This window comes from Amblyomma maculatum, chromosome 1 (assembly GCF_055883805.1).
Source record: "Amblyomma maculatum isolate TAMU_Amacu chromosome 1, ASM5588380v1, whole genome shotgun sequence".
NCBI classification, from domain to species: Eukaryota; Metazoa; Arthropoda; class Arachnida; order Ixodida; family Ixodidae; genus Amblyomma; species Amblyomma maculatum.
In genome coordinates this window covers 156,171,327-156,194,162 of record NC_139344.1, presented here as the reverse complement: position 1 = coordinate 156,194,162, position 22,836 = coordinate 156,171,327, and the positions used below count along the sequence as shown (strand labels likewise).

At 40.7% G+C, this 22,836-nt stretch overlaps 1 protein-coding gene across 1 annotated transcript in view; it reads right to left on the bottom strand.

The window, feature by feature from the left end:
* Nucleotides 1-1,114: 1,114 nt before the first annotated feature.
* The window catches only part of LOC146204704 (ATP-binding cassette sub-family A member 2-like), a 170,913-nt gene continuing 149,191 nt past the window's right edge, over nt 1,115-22,836 (bottom strand). Inside the window, exons 46-50 of the mRNA XM_084589421.1 lie at nt 13,632-13,735; nt 12,922-13,114; nt 10,748-10,885; nt 8,570-8,749; nt 1,115-5,130 (exon numbers count right to left, since the gene is read on the bottom strand). Of these exons, the coding sequence (XP_084445547.1) occupies nt 5,092-5,130; nt 8,570-8,749; nt 10,748-10,885; nt 12,922-13,114; nt 13,632-13,735 (654 nt within the window). The 3' untranslated portion in view covers nt 1,115-5,091. The remainder of the gene's footprint in view (nt 5,131-8,569; nt 8,750-10,747; nt 10,886-12,921; nt 13,115-13,631; nt 13,736-22,836) is intronic.

Sequence of the window (22,836 nt, the reverse complement as noted above, 5' to 3'; positions counted from 1 at the left end):
ACATACACGTTTTCTGCATGTGCCTATATACTATGCATAATAACCACACAGCAAAAACATTGTGGCTCTTGAGAAATTACACACATATTCACACTTTGCAAAGAACAGAGGAGTCACAATTTTGAGATCACCACACTTCTCAAGCACTTCAATATATACTCCACAAGGGTGTCCTGATATGTGCAAGCTATGCACTGCATATGTGTAAAGCTATATAAAATTATCTCTTGGATAGTTATATATTTTGTTAACAGTACAGTTAACCAAGATCACATGTCACATCCTGTTAACTGAGCCTCTTCATTGCTTTGTCGAGAATAAAAATAAACCCATTAGTTAGAGCTCATTTGTGTTCTTCGGAGAAGTTGGGTGCCACATGCTAGTTGGGCGCCATGAAGTTGTACCCAGTGATAGTTGGGCGCCACATTTAACTGTTGCATTTGGCCGATGCTCTTTTTGCAAACGAGATTCCCATTGAACCTTACCTCTCATATCATGTAATGCAGCATATTTCATGACTGCTTTTTATATATTTTCCAAAGGAACCAATTCCTATGCATCAGCTAATGCAGTTATGAGCTTCCATTTGCTGTTCATATTGTTACGGGGAAGATATTAACATTATGCTCGGAAAAACCATGATGAACAATCTGTTGCAACTCCCCAACATAGCCTCTTGGAAAAGCGCAACTGAAATTTAGTTAGCAACTGTTGAGTGTCGTAGCAGGGACGGCGCCAATTTCGAGTTATATTGATGCCTTTTGTTTTTGACATTTCAAGCAAATTGTGTGGTTCTTGTTCACTAGCTTTCGTGCAACAGGGTGCATGATCCCTTACAACTGCCCTGGAATGTATTTAGCATGATCTTATAAAAGGACAAGTAAATGGGACATCCCACGGCGATCCTTCTTTGGAGGTTCGAACATAGCCCAGAAGGGAGCTCACAGGGACGTCCTGCGGATTACCGTGTTAGGATGTGGGAGGTAGGGATTTAAACGGGACGTCCCTGGGAGTTGGTGTGTTGTCTGGGAGTAGAACAGATTGTGGCGCTGTTCTAGATGTTGGGTTGTTTCCTTTTGAATGTGTGCAACTATTTACAAACACAAGCTTGAGATAATGCAGCCAAATAATTTATTACATAGTTTTGAGAACTGCCATTCACACAAATTTCAACAAGCAACAATACTGCACACAAATGACAGTAAAAAATGTCACCTTTCTAAATAAATTTTGTCTTCAGAAATGCACAACTTGTTAATTTCTACAGTAGCTACAGCAACTACTAGCTTACAAGAGTACAGAACAGGAAGACATGACACAACATAAAAAAATAAGTTTTCATGCATGCATTTGTCTGCTTTAAGCAAAGGCACATGGAAAGTTTGAACCAAACACTTGTCTTCATAACAAAGTAAGTAAATAAATGGTAAGAGTGGATGAAAATTATCCAAGAATGCTATTTCATAATAGTGAATAGCTACAAAATCATACATACTTTTATATACATGGTGAGCACAGTCAAAAGTTGGTGCCAGGGTGCATGCACTTGCGTTACATGCTTGCAGCAAAAACAGCTTTGTGATAGTGTGAGACATAAAGCCTTACACATGATGTTCTTAACCTGAAATTTACTGTGAGTAGGAAATATATATAAGATGTGAAAATGCCAAAACCTCATCACTGTGTCACTTAGTAGCTTGGCCACCTGCTGCTTACGTCACGCCTTGCACATCCATTTCTGCTCATGGGAGTGTTGATACGAGAGCATCTATGCATCATAGTTTTTTTTTCTCTGCATTAGCATAACTGACACTTCCACATTGTGCCACTGGCACATACCAATGTGATAATGTGATAAGTTGCAAGTTTTTCTGATAAGGTCCTGTGCTAACTGTTACACTGACATCTTTCTGTTCTTATCACTAAAGATTGAGTTCTGGATAACAGATCACTGAAAAAAGCCAATTGTAAAGCACTGAGTGCAAAAGACAATACAGCTGCACAAACGTGTCAACTCCTAGCTAAATTTTTATTCGAAATGCAGTCACTTTTAAGGCTGGCCCCCGCTTCCCGCAATGAAAGTAAAGGGCTGCAGTCTTTGCAATTACTGAATGTGCGTAAAAGTTATGCAAGAGTGATATCATTCTGTTCAAGCAGCACAAAATGTACCAGCTTCACAGCTCATCGAAGATGTATGTAATGCCATGACCATGAAAAGTGTCGGGGAACTAAAGTGGCAAAGCCTGTCATGCAAGCACTCCTGTGAGGGAGAATGGATGGCTTACTAAGATACTTTGTTGGGCGAGTTGGTAAACATCCATTTTTAGTTTAAACAGCGCAAACAGGAAAACACAGGACAAGATACAAGGAAGCCACAGTACAAGTGCTGACTCACAACTCTCTCTGTTTTGGGACAATAACTGTGACAGCAAGACTTCTTTTGCTCTTTCAAGCAAAGAAATTTCTTTTTTGAATGACTTTTTGTGTAGCAGGTGAAACCAGGGGTTGTTTCACGTGATTGCTTCGTTTTCTTCATGTGTGTTTTTATCTGGGCCTTGGAGTAAAGGCTTAGGCTGAGTTGTGAGTCAGCGCTTGTACTGTGGCTTCTTTGTATCTTGTCCTGTGCTTTCCTGTTTGCGCTGTTTAAATTAAGAATGGATAGCCCAGGTACCATCTCAAAAGCATGTTGCTGTGCCACTAGGAAAGGTAGTGATGCAGTTTAGCCAATGATTCTATATATTCTTATATGGCTGATAGTATGCTTCTATTCTGTTTGCCGTGTACATACAACAATGGGCAGCAAGTTCTCATGCATGCAAGCTTTGCAATGGGTAATGGTCCTTCTAGCAACAAGTGACAACCTTGACTGTAATACCCATGCCATGCAAGAAAGGTTAGTGGTAAAATGTGTCCAAACCTCAATTCTCTAAATACGATTATGGTTTGGACTGACGTCACAGAACCAAATTTAAGTGTTAGACACTATAACATGAGATGCTTATTAGCAGTTCATAAATTTTTTGAGAGTACATTTAAAATGAAAATTCTATACAAGTATAACTGAATAATGCAAAACACACAAAATATAATGGAAATCAATATTTTGGTTAAATAAAGTACATAACCAGCACCAAATTTCAAAGTGAAGTACAAAGGCATCACTTCAATGTCGTTGCAATGTTGTTAGGGCCCTCAGATTGTAATCAACAAGCTGCTGCACTTGCAAATGTTACAAGTATGCATAGAACTGATTCTTATAACTGAAATGCACCATGCCTTGTAGCATTACATTTGTGTGTGGCTGTTATCAAGTGTTTTGAATTTTAATCTATGCATTTGACAATATACCACCAGTACATCAGTTTAACAAAAATGATTTGCGAAGAACTTGTCATGACACCACCACCGTTAAGGTTAACAACACTGAACCTATCTACATGGCACCATGCAAATAGTGTTGCAATGTTGGACCTAGTACACTTTCTGAACCCAACAAGATAACTCAACCAGCAAGTAAAACTGTGGCTAAATTATATTAGTGACCTAACGGGATAAAATTCATAAATATTAAAAGAAAAATTGTGATGTTAAGTACACATTAATTGTTAACTATATTAACCACTGCGATATGCATCCTTGTTACTCATGCAATAGAACTTTAAAAAATTTACATTCACACAACAGAGCACAATGTTAACATGATAGAACAAGCGCTGCAAAATTTTTACTTTAGCATGCTGCACTGATACAAGTGCTTAAAAAAAGTCAAACAATAGCCATTTAAAGTGAGTGTTAAGAAATTGCTGTAAATATACTCAGTGACCTCTTCTCTAATATTCAAGAATTTCAGGCAGCCCACCGCACACAGTAAAGGTGCTGCTCTTTCTCTTCACTGACAAATACAGCAACAGCAACAACAGGGCTATATACAGGGTAGTAAGCCGATGGCAATGCAGAGCTGGTAAATATTTAGGCTGTGCACACTGCTCCAAGGGAGCACTTCCTCCACTAGAGTTGACAAGCTACCTCTTAGAAATGAATACTGAAATAACACAATCTAGGTCTGTTAAAACATCAACACCACTGGCAGAGCAAAATTGGCTATGTCGTAACTTTTGACAAGGATTAGCTGCATTTAATGAATATAATTTAATCAATAACGCATGAAAGCTTTTTTTTAGTACGTTAATCAAGGTTCAAAAATACCATGTGCAAAAAAAATATGTCCTTCTTTTTTGTTGATAAATTACTTGACCAAGTAGTTTACTACTTTTAAGAATAAAAACTGTGCGTTATAATGTCAGAAGCATGTGCATTTTGACCAGATTTTGTTGTAACTTCAACATGCATCAAGCTTCTTACATACCAAACAGATGTGAATCTAAGTGTAATGTAGTACAGATTAAAAATATTCCATAAACATGCATAAATAGCATTCCTTAACAAACAAACAAACAAAAAAAAAACCGAGATCACTGGTTAGTCGCTACATGACGATAGGCACACCTACATTGCCTAAAAGTTTGCTTCTTCAACATAGTTGAAATTCATAAACAGCTGTAATGGGAATTCCATCATTACTATATGCAACACACCCGTGCTTCACACAGCAAACTATGCTGTTTGGTACAAAGCCCACACATAGCAATGCACAGCATAATGGAGACATAAATGGAGTTTGTTTCACACTTCGTGAAGAGCTGAAGCATGCAGACTGAGTGATGATTATACCAGATGACGACGTGAGTGAGCAGAAATAAGGAAGGACTCTTGGCAATAGTCCTGAGGCACTGATAATGGCAAGCTTGCACTCATCACAAAACACTACTGTATATGTCTTGTGCTGGCCAGGATGCCAAGCACGGGTAAAATCAATGACTAGAATATGCAATTTGCAGACCTGTAGAGAGAATATGTTATGCTAGCTACAGGTGTAATGTAAGCGAGATAAAAACAATCACAATGGCAGCAGAATAGCAGCCTTAAAATGTTAGGCGCACCCAGTGTACAACTAAAAATATTCACACAGTGGTTATAGAAAGTAGTGATCGCTGCTCTTCGTCACACTTAGCTCTGAGTTGCACATGCTTTTCAGCAGTCCACATCCATATTGAGGAACGCCAAGTGACTCTGCAACAGAAGAACACAAACTAGTAAGGTGACTCGTCTCTTCTGGCCCATCTGTCTTTGTGCATGTCGATCGATCGATCGATCGATCGATTAATCAATTAATCAATAAATAAATCAATCAATCAATCATTTATTTGCATCAATCAGGGTGATGCTGGGAGGGCAATCAAAAAGCTGAGAATGTTGTTGGCTTGACAGGGACCGCGCTCCCTCCGTATTACATTTTTGTCAGCAGCAGCAGAAGCCATTTCCTCCACAAGTCTTGTGTGCAGCTTTCTTAAATGAGGAGTAATATGAGAGTATACATGTACAGGTGGTGGACTGTGGTGATGCTAAGTAGTTCGAATAAATTTGCTGTGGGTGAGTCATAGGGGCTGTTGGTTATATTGCGCATTGTCTTTTTCTTTTTTTCAGGATACTGCTTTGCTCATAATACGATGCATATGTAATGCAACACCGCCAAGTTAATGCAGTTTAGCATAATGCAAGAGTAAATGCTTATTTATAGGTAGTGGTTGGACTTCTTGGCTTATACACAAAAAGAGTGATAAAAGTATGCTGAATTCACCTTTTCAAATTTGGGTTTAACTGAAAAAAGTCACTAACCTTGGCATGCAAGACAGTTAGCTGTCTGTTGAATATGAGTTATAGTCAGCCAAAGTTGAAAATAAAGTAAGTATGGGAGCCAGGGCCATGATGCACTGGTGCTATTGCTAGATAAACAGCACAGCTGTGCTGTTTAAGATACTGCTCCGCTAGTTTAAAAGCATCAGTAGACTAGGAAACACAACCTTCTAGCCACCCCAATAGCTAATGTTTGTGATAGTGCCTGCTTGAGGCATTTAAATGGTTAAGTAGCTTTATCAACAGAGTGTAGGAAATTGATAACCTTGAAAGGACATCATGAAAAATATTATGCTCTGGCTGCCATTATGGTTGAGTGACAGTTCCATTGTTTTATCAACACGCAGGCCATGTGGTGCCTTGCTCTCTTACTCAGCACAGAGCAGCTCAACAATATGTCAACCTAGCTCTTAGAAGTGAAGTTCCAGTTATATAGCACTTTTACCTGCCTGCTGTCTTGTATAACTTGTGTTGATTTTTTAAACCAACAAACTTCTGCAAGAACAGCTCCAAATGCCACCATGCACGTGTTAATAACTAGTATATAAACTGCTCATGCTCACAAAAACAATTTGCTGATAATTACAATAACTGGTAATGTGAAGTTGAACAGCTGCTGAAGTATCTGAACCGAAGCTGTTTGCAGAGAAAATTTTTAGGACACAGCACGTTTCGCCACCGCTTGCAAGTTGCCAAGAAATGGAATCGAGCTAAATGCGACATCGGGAAAAATCAAAGTTTTCATTGGCATTAGGATACGCATGGCAGTCTTGAAATTTCCAAGGATCTGCATGTATTGGCATGACACAAGAATACCGTGTATTGCTGACGGAGTGATATTCAAAATATTTTTCAAGCTTCAAGCAGCACTACCTGCCACTGATGTCGATGCTCCGCAGAATTCACTCAAGAACAAGTTTTGGAAAGTGGCACCAGTAATTGATGCTGCGAGCAGTACTATATGTCTTGAATTGAAACCCTTTGCAGAAAGCAGTATTGACAAACAGATGCTGCCCTTTACAGGAATCGGCCCTTCTAAGCAATTTTTAAAAAATAAGCAAAACCCAGAAGGAAATAAATATTTGTCGGCTGCACTGTGTTCGACGGCAACAACCACTGGCCCCTTCACTTGTACACCAAGTTTTCACAAAGGTGTTGAAACACTGATTGCATTTCGAAGTCCCGAGTTTGCTGTTGCAAATGTGGCGTTTTCCTCTGCTCAAGTGCCACAAAGGCCAGCTACTAAGAATTTCACACCAAAAATTAGCAGCCAATGAGGCAGACAAGTTGAAAGGCAGTGCAAACGCATAGGTAAATATTTCTGTAATGTTACAACTGACGGAAACTAGTCATTCCTTGTGTAATCGATCATCAACAGCCTTTGCGGCCTTGAGGCACCATGTCTACAATTGCACACATAAGAGAAATTTTTTGTTGGTTTAGTAAAGATGTTCTTATTGATGTCATTCTGTATTTCAGTATTAATGTCATTCACTATTTAGAGTATGCGCTCGCATCTACGGAGCAGCACGTCGAGGTGTGCTCCTCTTTTTGGTACCTGGTGCGAGGTGACGCACTTGGGTTGCCACGCTTGAGGCGAGCGGTGGGCTGTCAGTACACCGGCGTGCAGCCCATAGCAACAGGAAGAGTGTCCCCAGTGTACATACATCATATTCAAACTTCTGGTTGTACAGGAGCTCATCTCTTGGCATGTTTTATACGTAAAATTATTGATATATCAAACTATATACAATTCCCTTCAAGTTCGATATACATGTATCTGGGATCGACTTGGCACCTTGGCATATTGAGTCGGACAGCCACTGCTAAGTACATGCGATTAAATCTGAGAGATACAAGAACCTCATCAAAAATAGTCTAATACAATATCATAAAATGACATAAAGATGCGCTACTGGACAGTGGCAGAGAACAATGGAGTGAATTTACATGTTTGGCTGCACAAATTGGCGGCCACCATACTGGAAAGGGATAGCATGTGATGGAGCCAATTAAAGGCCAGTTACATCATTTTTAGGGAAAAAGAATGCCTGCGAGGTAGCAAAGACTTTTAAAACTCTTATAGGCTTATCGCTGCCTTACCAGTGGAAACTCAGTTTCTTAGACTGGTAGTGAAGCAAGTCTGCTAGCCGATATGTTCAGCTACCACTCGATCTACAAGCCAGGTACCAAATACCTTTAGTGAACGTAAGATGCTGTGAAATTTTGCAAGCTGTGGAGCTACATAATTAGCGTCTGCAGTTTCACGAATAAAAAATTCTGAGCTGGAATGATGTGTTCTAACCCAGAAGCAGTACACTATTGCTTCTTAAAATGTGTAACTGAACTGAAAGCTGCAGTGAGCTGAAATTCATTCACTTGAAAGATATTTGCATAGGTTTTGAAGGGAAATTTTGCAAAGCTTCATTTAATTAAGAAGAGTTAGTGATGTTCATTCAAGTGGTATTTCACTGTATGATGTTTACGTGTGATAAAAGATACAAAAGAACTCCCTAATCATAAAATTTAATTCTGAGCTATGACACTACATGCTATCCAGGTAGCCTGAGAAATGGTCATCCATTTGACTACTGTGCACTTTAGGAAGGAGTGCGTCTGCACAAGCACAATATTGCTGCACATGAATGAATGCCCCTCAGAGTCCACATATGCCTCTGAATTTAATTTAAAATATATTGGTGCCAAAAGTATCCTCAACTAACAAAATTTCCAAGACAACTCACATCCTTTGCAAAAGATAAAGTACACCTGTTCTATTTGTAGCACCCAATGTGAAATGGGTGAGGAAGCCCACCTGAGATCTTTGAAGGCGTTCTCCAATGTCTTCATCATCACTGTCCCCAATTGTGTCATCTAGAGGCAGCTCTAGCTGACCCTTCTTGGTTGGAGAAGATGCTGCCCGCTTGCCTGCTGATGACCAAAACTTTGGTTCACGTCCTCTTTCCGACTGCTGCTTCACAAAGTTTATAAATACCTAAAAAGAAAAAAAAAAGCAAGGTGCAACATACTTATGAGCGCATTAAAATGCCAAGTGCAACTTTCTTCAGCCTTTTTATACTTGCGCATATTGGCAGCTTACTCACTGTCAAATGATACCCCAAGGCTGCTCCACCACAAGGACATTTTTTCAGGATAGTTGGTGCTCACTGAATTTGGCATTTAGTAATACTCCACTACAACTGCTGTGCTGGGGGTAGAGGCAAGTCTTGCCTTGCTTAGAATTTGCAGCTAGATGCATTTGAACATGGTCTGCCATGGCCCTGTTTATCAGGTTAGTATGGAAACTAACCTGTGGCTGTTTGGATTATCTGACGAAGAGTATTGTGTGCAATGATACGAACAACAATGGGCAAGGCCATAATTTATTTTTTTATTTTTCTCTAATCAGCATGTGAGAGTGGGTAAGTGTCAGCACAAATCACAACCCCAGTTTTAATCTGTCTCCTATCCCTTTCATGCCACCTTGCCTATTCTACGGCTATTGACCCAGTGACCACCTCCTGATTCAACATGTGAAGCATCTTCGAAAAATTCCTAGTAAGGATAAGGTCAAACAGCCAGGCAAACAATGTTGTGAGAAGAACAACAAAGAAGTCAGTCTTGAATAGTTATAGCACTTGGAAAACAATATGCGAAGTTAATTAATATTATAGGGAGGGGGAGTTGAGTTGAAAGCCAAGTATGTTTATGGTCCTATAAAGTTCTTGCTTCTACATATGCAGTAAAATTAGGTATCAGGTTCACTTTCAAGCTAATGAAAATTTTGGGAAACAGTATTTTTCCTGCTCTATATTTATTTAGTTATATATTTAGAGATACTGCAATCCCACATTTCTGGATTTTATCACGGTGGAAAAAAAAAGAAAAACAATACACCAGACCATGCAATGGCAAAAAAGAAGTAAACAGTGGCAAGTAGAAGCATAAAATGAAAAACATAACATTACTGAAGGATGGAAGCAAATGATGTCAATGGTGATTGCAAAACTTCAAGGTCACTCGGGTTATTCCAGTCAGTGCAATTCTATTAATTTGCTTAGAATTGTGTTTTTTTTTTTTTTTTTTTTTTTTTTTAGGAAGTAGGTGACACAAGCATCTGGGCCCTTAACAAGCTGCTAGTCTAGGCCCATGCAATAAATGCAGAAAATAATACACCCAGGTGTCAGTAACAAAAAAAAAACGCCTGTACACCTTTACACTCATAAAGATTTGTACCATAAACCATATGTGAACAATCAAAGAAACAAAAAATAAAAATTGGGCAATTTATACACAGGTTAAAATATTATGCAAGCACTATGTCAACAGGAACCGAGGTTTTAAAAAGGTGCTAGTACAACAACTACAAGAAAAAAACATACTACTACAACAGTTGCCTTTACTGAAAAAAAATATATATACTTATAACAATTATTATATTATAACAATTATTACAGGGCTCTGGTTCTTATTTTGGACTCCCCAAACAGAGGCTCGCACTCGAAGTCACAGTCTATTTATTAAATAGAGATAACCTGCTTCCAGTAAGTCAAAGAAATCATCTCAGCAGACTAAAGTTCTTATTTCGGTTCATTAAAGGACACTATAAAACCGACCTCTCTGAAACTGGTTATGCTACTTGATAAAGGCGTGCTTTAAGGGGGTGGAGGGTCTTGAAAACGGTTCATTTTTCAACCAGAAAGACCTGCAGATCAGATGGCAGAGCAAAATCATATTGAACGTCAACTAGAAATGAGGACCATGTTGATCCAATGTTTAGGGGAATTCCCCAAGGTGGAGTAGATTTGTAATAAAGAAGCGATTACTTGTAAGCATCCACCTAAGTGCAGACCTATGGGTACAAATCACTAGAATCTGTAAGCCAGCCGTTTTTAGGAGCTCTCGTGCACACAAAACGCAAATAAATATTTTTACAAAGACCGAAAGAAAAATTGATTTTTACAAGATTAGGGCATGTAAAAGCACTACTCACATTGTCTAAGGTGTTTTGGCACACTGAGTACTCCTCTATGGGGAGTTCTATGAGGGCTTGTTCCATCTGGCAGAATACATAAGCCAGGGATATGTTCTCTGACTTCAACTCATATTGAAGCATATTGAAATGCTGCTCCTGCAATCAAAACAAATATACTGAGTGACTACCACAGTAAAAGGTGCATTTAGAACACTAGACTGATTGTAATAAACAATTTCAATTTCTGAATGCACGAACTATACAGCAAATTATTATATCTAGGCCTGAAACAAAACAAGCAACCCATTTTCAAAAACCTGCAATTCAAAGTAATTTCCCTGAATTATGTAAGTTCCCTGGAATTCTGAACTATTTCATAGACTAAAATTATGATTTAACATGAGGAACTAAAACACTAGGTTATGAAGATGACATAGATAATTCTGAAGAATAAAGGTAACTGAAACCAAATTGAGAAAAAGCACAAATATCTTGGAAGAGGTTACACGCACTCTTTTTCACATATTGTGTGTAAACTTTGCAGAGGAATAAGTGGAAGCGTTATTATTTCGCTATACACAAGTGTAGAAGAATCTAATAATTGGAATATGCTCCATTAGAACTTCCAATTTATTCAAACTGATGCCTCAGCCCCATCAAAATCACATGTATTTAATTGAAAAGAAAGTATTGATAATATGAACACAGAAGTACATGCAGCAGCTAATTTGAACGAACTGCACAGCTGATGTGGCCTGAAGGTGAGCTACTGTACTGTAGCGCAATGCACAACAGTGCTGTGCCTCATCCCTAGCCCAGACGCTAGCAGTACACCAGTAAACATGATAACTGGTCACTTGAAAGCCTTTATATCACTTAAGCTATCCTGAAGGAAAGAAGCCAACAGTCGGCGAGGCCAAGGAAAGCATTGGGAATTGTACTTTGTCTTTCTTTTTTTTTAATTTTTACTTCGGTAATTACATAAATTAGTAATGTAATCTGTTTAGGAGAAAGATAATTAAACTCAAAGTAGAAGGAAAAACAACGTGCCGATGGTGGGAACCGAACCCACGACAGCACAGTCGGAGGTCGTGGGTTCGGTTCCCACCATCAGCACGTTGTTTTTCCTTCTACTTTGTGTTTATTTATCTTTCCCCTAAACAGATTACATTACTAATTTATGTAATTACCGAAGTAAAAATTAAAAAAAAAAAAGAAAGACAAAGTAGAATTCCCAATGCTTTCCTTGGCCTCGCCGACTGTTGGCTTCTTTCCTTAATATATTATAACGAGCACCCTCATTTCCCCTTCATTTATCTGCTTAAGCTATCCTGGTTCCGCTTAAGGTAAGATGAACATGTCACTTGCTTTATTGCCTGCGACACCTGCCACAAATACATGCCACTTATTGCCAAATGTGTTGATGCGCTAAGCTTGTAACCCCCTTACCATCATGTCAAATGGGGAACTGGCTTACTTTGGTGGCCACGAGGAATGGTAACCACAAAATATGTGATGCTGGTGCACATTTGAGGCTACAGTTAGCACAGACTTGCCTGCAGTGGTTCAGCAACCACACACACACATACACGAAAGGACCCACTGCACATTAAAGCACCTTGAGTGAGATTCAAATTACTGATCTTTAATCTAAAAAGCATTTTACATCCAAGCATTGGCATGTGTGTGTGCACCAAATGCATGCATATGCACATGTGTCAAGAATGCACACAAGGTACAGCGAATGTAATTTTAATAAATATTATTTTATAATAATTTCAAAAAACCTATTTGACTTGTTGAGAGTTACGTCAGTGTTGCACAAGTAAAAGCATTTTTTTTCAGGCCACTTTCATTATGTACTGTACTAACATTGAATGGGAAGGGGAGATCAGCATAAGAATTTAGTGCTGCGAAGAATGAAGCATATTCATTCCAAAAACTGTTCTGTTATCTCTTGGATGATATTAAAAAAAAAAAACCTCCATGCCAAAACTGCACTGATCGCATCAATATTCTTGGGGGGAAAAAAAAAAAGAAAGAAAAAGTGTTCGTAATGAACATCTGTGGCTGCACTAAGTGAGTTATTAACTTTTATATAGGCCCGTATGATGCATCATGATATATGTTCGAAAAATAACTAGAGCACAATTAGACTAAGCATGCTGTGCAGTTACCAGCAGTATACTTACCTTTAGTGCGGCATTATGGAAGACTCTGTGAAACCATGCAGCAATGGCGTCGTGAGATGTTCCTCTGGTTCTGACAGTAATACAGTAACCCTCGCCAAAACGGTTTTTCAAGTGCTGAATGCTGCCCAAACATTTGAAGTGGCCATTGACCATGATTGCCAGCCTCGTGCAAAGGGCTTCACATTCTTCCATACTGTATGAAAACAGCTACTGTCAAAATCCTAGCTCTGTCACACTGCAAAGCACTTAGCCCTCTAGTGCCCTGGCAATGCAAAAGCAACATAAATGTTTCAATGTTTCAAAATTTCAATGCCCCTAGCCTACACTGTAGAAACATTAAAACCATTACATTATTTCTTTAGAAAAACAGTTTACTATACAACTAAAAAGAAGCAGGATAGTCCAATTTACAAACATTTAAAAATGATAAGTGCTCACACATGCTCAGGTGCACACATAAATTACCAAATTGCAAAATTCAAATTCCTTTCATCAGTAAATGATAAAAATAAAGTTTATGCTTTCCATCAAAAATTTACTAAGAATACAGGGAGGATTTATTACAAGTGCCAGACTTTGTACAGAAATAACAATATTTTTGCCACTAAATAACACAAAATCTTTCAGTGCACATCAAGACAAAACACACCGGCAGATTTACTGCCACATTACAGTTATCCAGGAACAATACTATAACCTGTCATTTTCACCTGTGAGAAGTGAGGATGACGGATCTGCCTCCTTGCACCAGGTCCTGAATTAGGTCCCACAAGAATCTGCGGGTGTATGGGTCCATACCTGTGGTAGGCTCATCCTGCAAGAGAAGTACTGGTACACAAAAGCCCAAAACTGCATTCTTGGTCAAAAATAAAAAAGAAAAGCAATAGCAATGATCTGAACTGGAAGTTAAATAAATTGTAAAATGTAGGTTTAACATCCTGAAATGACATATGAAGGTTTAAACCTGCAATCTTGGGCTCAGCAGCTGAACACCAAAGCCCTAGAGCCACTGCAGTGGGTGTACCATGAAGCAGTAGGCGCTATCGCCACTGTGCCAGTACTAGTCGGTGTTTCCAGCTACCCAGGCCCGTGTCTGTTTGCCCTTCTTTGTCTTTACTTTCCCTACTTCATTAAACACTTTTCAGTGCCTTCTCTTTCTCAACAACTCAGAATGCCTTTTTTCTTTCTATATATATATGTTACAGCCACCTTCTAATTTTCACTTGCATGCTATGTGCTCCCTTCTCCTAACAGCTCTTCCACTTACTACTTATTGAGCAGGACACCAGGAGGGCAACAGAGAGAAAGACATGAACAAGCGCTCATCTGTCTGTTGTCCTTCTGGTGAGCTGCTTGATAATTAAAGGAAACCCAACTAGCTCAGTCTTCCCCATTCTTGAGCCTAGTGGTGAAGGTTCCTTCACCTGCCTAGGAAAGACAAAAAGAAAACAAAGAATTCATGCTGTTAGTTCTCAATATAACACGAGGTGCATTCTGAAGCACTATATTATGTCTCCCTTGTCATTACACAGATTCTTTGCCCTCAATCGGCGAAATTTAATATTTTCCACCACTGAAAGTTAGAGGTTTTAAGTATAATGTTTGGGTGTGGCACTTGTGCGATTCATTACGAATGAATCGAAAGTCTGCAACATCTGTGGCGATGCTTGACCGAAAGAACAAGCCTTTGCAGAAGCTGAAGCAGTAGCACCAGTTCTCACCCAGAAAGGGAAGGAGCACTATTTGTGAAGGCAAAAAAAAAAAAAAGAGAGAGAGAGAGAAGGGTGGACGAGGCAAGGATGCCAATGCATGTACATCTTAAAGGCTATTTTCTTATTTACTCTTATCAACCCCGGTCAAGGATAACACTGCAAATTTACCCCAAAGTTCAAAGAGGGTGGTTTCTATCAGCAGCAAATAAGGCATTTTAGACTGCCTGCATCCATCCATTTGCTTCATAGCCCACCTTGGTGAGAGACAACACTGCTGGTGCAGCCTCTGCAAAAGCTTTCTTATTTTATTTTTTTCATTATCACCAAATGTGATGGCCTTATAAACCTTATGCGAAGTTGCTGCCATCTATTGTACCTTCAGCAAAATATGCCACACGATGTCACGGCTGAAGGGTTGAGCGAGTCGCTCACGCTGCTGCAGCTGCTACCGTCGCACTAGCTGCATTTGTCTAGTGCTGTGGTTTTCGTGCTATTTGCTCTCATTCAGTCATTCAGGGCAAAAAATTAGAAGGGTTCAACGCTGCTGAACCAAATACGAAACGAAAGCACTAACTGTGGGTAACCAAGCGTTCTTCCTCTTCTTCTTTTTCTTCTCCTTCCCCAGCCCACATATAAAGCCCTGCTTTAACCAAGTCGTATGAATGTGCCTTAGTGGCCTGCCGTATGAACGTGCCTTAGTGGTCTATAGGGGTAACGTAAATGCCAGGGTCCTGGCAGGCTGATCCTGACATAACCGTCCCATGTGAAACGAGAGACCCAAGTTGGCAGTTCCTGCCAGGGGACCACGGACACGGCATACAGCGACGAGCGGTTAGACCTGGTGTAGTATTGCTTTCACAATAAAAAGAAATAGCGGAAGAATAGGCGATGGGCTTGTCTACGCTGCCTACATACCCATTTTATTTCGTGAAGCGGTACTGCACTAGCAAAACTTCTTGCGAATGGCAATATCAGCATAGCCACAGAGGACAAAGCCCGCGTTGCCACTTCTAATTTCCCTCTCTGCTCCAACGGATTCCTTAATACACTGCTCATGTGCGCATCCATGAATGAGATTGATATTTCTTCCGGGTGCAAAACACGTCTGCGATATGATTACACTGTGTCGGCCACCGCAGGATGCTTTCGAGTCCAGCACGGGCCAGGTTCAACATGTTACTACACCCCCCGGCGCTCAGCCTCGATCGTTGGTGTTCCATAGTATGTTGTGGGAATACGCATACACAAAGGAGGTTGATAGTGTTCTTTTTTTAATATAGGAATGATGCCTAATAAGCACTGCACTGCGCTGTACCTGAAAGCATTCACAATACACTGCGTGTACAAGCTGTTCCCATGCTTTCCCTGGACCTTCAGCAGCAGATGTATCTTGTTAGCATGTAGACAGCTAAACAATGACTCCCAACAATGTGAATGTGCCGGCAAAATGCAAGGTTAACGACATGATTCTACACTCTCTGTTCCTCCCCAGGTAGCTCCTGTCTGCGTCATAGCATGGTTAAATTTTGTGAAAATCGACACATTAGCAGATACATTATTGATACAAAATCGATACCATAGCCTGCATAGTCACATCACAGAGGTCTGCCTTATACCCAGAAGCATGTCAAGTGTGGGCATGTATTTGAGCAATATATTGTGAAATTAAAATTTTGCATTCGACTTAAGAGAACAGTCTGGCACCTTGAAAGTGCAACATTTTCTACTGAATACCTGGGCGTATACATTGCATAAAAAATCTCTGGACAGCTTGTAAGCATGAGGCAGTAAACTCTGCGATGCGTTTACGCAATAAAGAAATCAAGAGCAACATTCCTGCAGATATTTTACGTGAAAAGGCTATGCGAAAATCTTGTACAGAAAAATGTAACACATTGTGGGCGATACATTTCGTCTGCCTTGGCACCAAGTACGAATTTGAAATCTTTCAAAGCAGGCTAAATAAGATACCATTTTACGATTAAGATGCGCGCTGAACGACAGTGCACCTATATCGCGAGAACCATATAGGACAGCAGATTAACACAAGGACACAAGAAAAAAAAATCTCAATGGTATAACTTGCTGCTTCTTTTCCTCGGCATTCTTTTTTTAGTTTTGCGTACAGCAAGGGCCACAACAGTATGTCGGCATTATCGGCAACAATGAGCATTAATCCTGCGGCCATGGAACCCCCAATACTATTCCGCTTGCCGCTCTTCGATTCAACTTCCCTTAAACATGGCAAAAAGGCGTGTGCTGGTCGCTAGATGGCAGCACTTTTGCATAAGGTCTATAAGGCAGGCAGTTCAATTCAACATAGCATTATAAAAAAAAGGTAACTGTCAAATGTCACCTCTGTGCAAAGTCTAAGACTGAACAAGTCAGTAATTTAGCCAAGAGAAATGTCCTAGTCATTGCTCTGAACAGCACAACAGTCTGAACAAAGCCTTGAATATTAACACCCAACAGGCAAAGAATATGGGCGTTTTATAACGCATTTTTATTCCTTTTTTGAACCCTTCTTACCACACCGAAATATAGTTTGTCAGATCATGGTAAAAGAAGTACTTTGATGCAAAATTAGATAAACAAGCACTTTCCACCTTTCATCTACACAAAATTTGGTGAACTGCATTACTTGGAAACATTCCCAGCTTTCCTGGTAAAGCAACGAGTGCCTTCTGCCGGCCACTAGTAGTGAACACTGTGTCCAAACCGATGTACAATCGCCATTGCATTAACTGCTAAAGGTTTCCAGTCTACATAAAAACGGGTGCATGCAGTAATAAAAAAATTCTCGGTAAAATTTTTCTGCGGCATTCCTAACAAATTTTATCAGGATGTCTAGCAAACCACTGTTTTCAAAATCCCTCACTTTTCTAGGTTTTCTCTGATTATTTCAGGTCAAATGCCCTGACGAGTGAAGAGGCTCAAAATGTAGCTGCTTAAGCTACTTATTAATCTCATTCTGCAATTCACAATAGTGAAAAGGCTGTCATTAGTGTTAACTGCCGTTAAGAATGTCAGAAGTTTACTGAAAAAGCCGTGCAGTGACACCAGCATCACAGCATGTGAACCTCCCACCCCGCAAATAGCCGAACCAATCCAATCCAATATGGCTGCAATGATGATGATGATGATGATGAAAACATTTATTTATTTTTTTTCTACAGGGAGGGGTACAGCAGTGGTTCTTAAGGGGCCGCCTCTTACAATTACTAGGTGAGCTCCCTCTTACGGGAGTCCATTGACGTCAGCCATGGCCCGGGCCCGCTCGACCAAGGCTCGTTACGCCGTCAGGTCAGAGCAGCCGAGCAGGGCCGCCTCCCAGTCCTCCCGGGAAGGGTCGGGTAGGGGGATAGATAAGGAGTTTTTTGACATGCCCACATTATGTAAAAATGTCTGAGGACTTTTCCTTCCAGTGTGGGCATTTCCCCGTGCAAGCGAAGTCAAAACATTTTAACACTACCGGGCACAGTAAAGTTTTGGTATAAAGGCGAAGGAGAATGTGCTCCTCTGCCTTTGTGAGGCCCTTGCAGGGCTTAGGATAGATTGGTTTGGTTTTGTTTGTAAGGTTTAATGTCCCAAAGCAACTCAGGCTATGAGAGACGCCGTAGTAGAGGACTCTAGAAATTTCAACCACCTGGGGTTCTTTAACATGCACTGACATCACACAGCACACGGGCGCCTTGCTTTTCGCCTCCAATGAAAAGCGGCCACCGAGGCCGGGATTCGATCCCGCATCCTTGGGAACAGTAGTTGAGTGCCTGCCATAACCACTGCGCCACCCCGGCGGGGTAACTTAGGATAGATTGAATGGCTGGATTGACAGAAATGAATTATTTCTTTGAACGTGTAGGAGAGATTGGGTTCGGAGTCCGGATCGGTGGAAGATGAGGTTGGTGCCTGGGAAGTCAGCGCATAGGCGGCGGCATTGGCTGTTTCGTTTCCCTCGAGGTCAGTGTGAGCCGGAGTCCAGAGAATCATTCGATGTGCGAGGGCACCGAGATAGTCATTGTTTTGTAAAATTTTGCTGGTGAAGTACGATATGTACCCCTCCTCGATATTGCGACAGGCACCCCTCGGTCGGTCATGATGACCCGCGAGTCCTGATCTGCGGCGTCTAGCGCAATGTCAACCTCTTCCGTGTGTGTTATGCTGCGTGTATGGAAAGTGAGTCCGTTTATTACAGTGTTTTGGTAGACGAATTCGGCTGTGTACCAACTCTCATGGCGCAGGCCGCAGGCATCCACGTAGAAGACTTCATGTTTGTGCCCGTAGTGACGAGCCAAGGTATCCACCCGCGCGAAACGTCTGCCACTATGGTCCTCTTGTGTCATGTTAGCCAGAAGACGGCATACGTGCAAAGGCATATCTTCACTCTGTTAGGATATGTGCGTTCTTCCAAATGTATTGAGTGGTGGATGTGTAGTCGGGCAAAGAGGCAGCAACCCGACAGTGTTTTAGACAGTCTTGTGTATTGATTCAAGTGTGGCTCTTGCAGTTCATTAAAGGTGTTTACCATCCCCAAGCCAAGTAGGCGCTGGCTGGGGGTGTTCACCGGGAGGTCGAGGGCACGCTTGTATATTTTACGGAGAATGACTTCTTGTCAAATTTGCACAGGTAGAGGTATGGAGCCGAGTATAGGACTCGACTGGTTACAAATGCATGCGCCAGCCGCAAGGCATTTTGCATCGTAACCCTCTGCGCTTGTTCGAAACCCAGCAGACCATATGTGGGCCATCTGGTGCTCCACCTTACGCGATTTGGCCAGTATTGTGTATATGGCTGTGTGCACGCTTGGCAGCACAGCTCGCCTATAGTGCCTAGAATAGCTCGCTGATCGCTTTCTCGCTGGCCGCTGCCGTTGCAGTTATTCCTGTTTTTTGTCACATAACTCTCTCACGCAGGGCTTCCACACATTTTGTTGAATACCCACCTCATGTGTGTATTGGCTCTTCTATTGTGGCACCTCAGCCATGTGCTGGCGTCAAAGTAATATATCGCGCCTCGCCCCCACGGCGGCCGCGCTCTGACAGCACACAAAAAAAATCTGCATTAATAACATACTTGCTGTGAGCCAACTTAAAATAGAAATGCACAGTAGAATATATCGAGCCATTTTCCCCGACTTTCCCGGTTGCTAGACACCCTGTTTATGGAATCAATCACTTTAGAAAGCAAGTTTTCTGCTCCACCAAAAAATTTGAATGCTCAACATCCAGTGTTCGAACCCTTTAATAGAAATCATCATACAACTTCAGCCGCTTTCACATGGGCTGAAAGTACACACGGTTACCAAAGTTACTGAAATTTTTTAAAGTTAGCTGAAAGTATGATATCAAGGTTTGAATTGCCATGAGTCTGCGGTATGTCGTATAATATTACCTTGAAGAGACCATAGTTTGCATATACACACAAGCATGGTAGCACAAATGCACTGATGCGTGGCTCTTCACTTTCATTTGAAGATCTTACGCATTGTTTAAATCTCCTCCACGTTAAGACGTTTCCAATTTTTCATTTGTCAGCCAGTTCTTTTACAGTCTATGTACACTTGTGCCATCGTAACGCAGATGCAAATTAATCGGTGTCAATCGCCTCTGTATTCTTGTGAACTGACTGAGTTTTTCACAAACGGACATTACAGGAGTGTCTGCTACTTATTTGGACCAAACATTTCACTGCTGCACCCACATATGCAGCATCGGCACGGGCTTTCCATAAAAGCTGTTGCTCATCAATGCTCGACAAAAACTGCAATCTGGCTCAGTGTGCAGTGTACATTAAAATCCCCATATTTGCACATGTGAGCATCACAAATTACCGTTGCATCAGCTAAATGCAACCTTTGACTGATTGACTAACACTAGGCCTAACCAGCCGGATGGTTCGAATCATGCCGACAAAAGTTGGATCCAAAGGCACGCAAGCCTACTAGCGTCAAGTGCCTTTCATCTCAATGCGTGCACTGCTTGTGCCTTTCAAGTGAGGGAGAGAAATGAGCATCAGCTCAAAACATTGACCAAAACTTCACCAGAGCAATGGAGTCTTGCGTATTGGCATAAAAGCTCCATGCAAGTCCGTATTGCCATGAGACCATCATGTTGTTATACGTGAGCTTCAACAGACACTTACACATTGGAAGAGCGCTGACAACCGAGGCTACACCTGCATGAGTTGTCAGTGCCCAGCACCACCCAATTCAAGAGCAGTACTTTGGCACAATTTTTCCAAATGTTTATCAGAATGACGCAGCTTTTTTGGTTTAGCACAATTTGGCACATTTGGCACAAGGGTGGTATCACTGCAATCACTTCCAAAAAATAATAATTGCAATTTTTTTTCCAAGTATAGCACACCTAAAAAGGTGTGCGGACTTCCTTTGATGCAAATATGACAATACTCTTAAAACCTGCTGACCTTGACATAAGTGCTCAAAACATATGAATGCATACAAGCATATAGGCACAATTCATAACTAAAGATGGGGACAAATGGAAGTTCTTGGTAAAAGTATGCAAAGGACAAGGGAAAAAAAAAATGTCTTCCCAAATCTCACACAGCCTAAAGATGGGGACAAATGGAAGTTCTTGGTAAAAGTATGCAAAGACAAGGGAAAAAAAAATGTCTTCCCAAATCTCACACAGCCTGCAGCCATTATATTGCTACAGGTCTTAGCTTTTCGGCAACAGACAATGCTTAGTCTTAAGGAGGCAGGTAACCAATGGTTTCTAAACATACCTTGAAATCCTTTTATCCCTGAAGAACAAAATGCTATACTGTGCTTAGCAGAATGTGTTTCATTCTATGTCACATTTACCTCACATTTACTACTGCTCTTGCCAAGCTGTAAAAATGCCTGCATATGCAAAGGCATCCATTAATACCCTCTTCGCTTCTTAAATGTTGGTGTATTATACAACTTGTATGCTTAAAATAACTTATTTTTTTCTTTATTGCGTCTGTAAGTAAATACAGATAAATCTGCTTATAACGAAATTTGAAGACTTCAGTTTTTCAATGCAAATTTTTGTAAAGGTGCAAACATAAAAAAGTTGGAAATCCTTAACTCTGGTAATCATAAGCCATAATAAAAACATTCCAGAATGCACATTGCCTCTTTTCTAACTTCGGGGCAAAAAGAATTGTCAGTGTTATCTAAAACTTTTTTTTTATTTTTTCTTGCACAAGTGTTCCCTATTGAGTTTTTAACAGCTCTTGGAAGCATTACAAAACAAATCAGTACTTAGCATTCACTGCAAAAAACAGTAGCTTAAACCTGGATTTTTTTCTGTTTGTAGTATAGCTTGCAGTGCTTTCGCTTGTGAATCTATTGTGGCTCGTGGAGCGGGTATTGTGCAGAAGTCAGTTCAGGAGTGTGAGCTTGCTTGGAGTCATCAAGACTGAGAAGCCAGACTCTTCCTTTGGACCCAATTACTTTTTCTTTCAGAAGTATCTTGTATTACTTTGCCACAAGAAAAACCCCAGGTCAGTGAGAGCCAGTGAGAACACTTTCTGATTGACTTCTGAGAGCTGCACATGCACCTTCACTCAGGTTCCTGTCTTGGCGAAAACTCGACAAGTGTCTGCACTGGAAGCACAAGATTTCTGCCACAGTTTGCAGAATCCCTACCAAATAGAGATAAAATAGTGTGAACATTTAGTGATCATGCGCCCCTCCTACAGAACTAGCGGAAAATGAAAATTTTCTCATATTTGGCCGGTCGTTAATGGTCCACGGCATTGTGCACCTGTTTCACATTCCAAGCTGAAGTCTGAGCTTTCAAAGCCACCTCCTGACTGTTCGCTACTAGTATCATAAAAGAAAATCCAGAGCTGAAGCAGCTAAATGTGTGATTGATGCCGGTTTCTCTGCGCGACCTAATGCGATTTCACGCTGTTTCGCTAGCTCAACCTCGTCACCGCCTGCTAAGAAAAGAGCAAACTAGGCCGAAACCGAAAATTAAGTTGTCAAACTACACTTCTAGATGGTGATACCTGCTCAAGCGAGTAGAAATCTGAGCTTGGCATGGCATGAATAATCGTAATGCATTTTTGCACTATGGCCTATAAGGCAGTTTCAAAAGTGTTAAACAACATTTCTTGAATTGCTCTGCTCATCTGAGAATCAGATTAGCAGAGTTTGTCTTAAAGACGTACTCATTAATGAACTGCAACTAAATTATCTGAAAGAGTA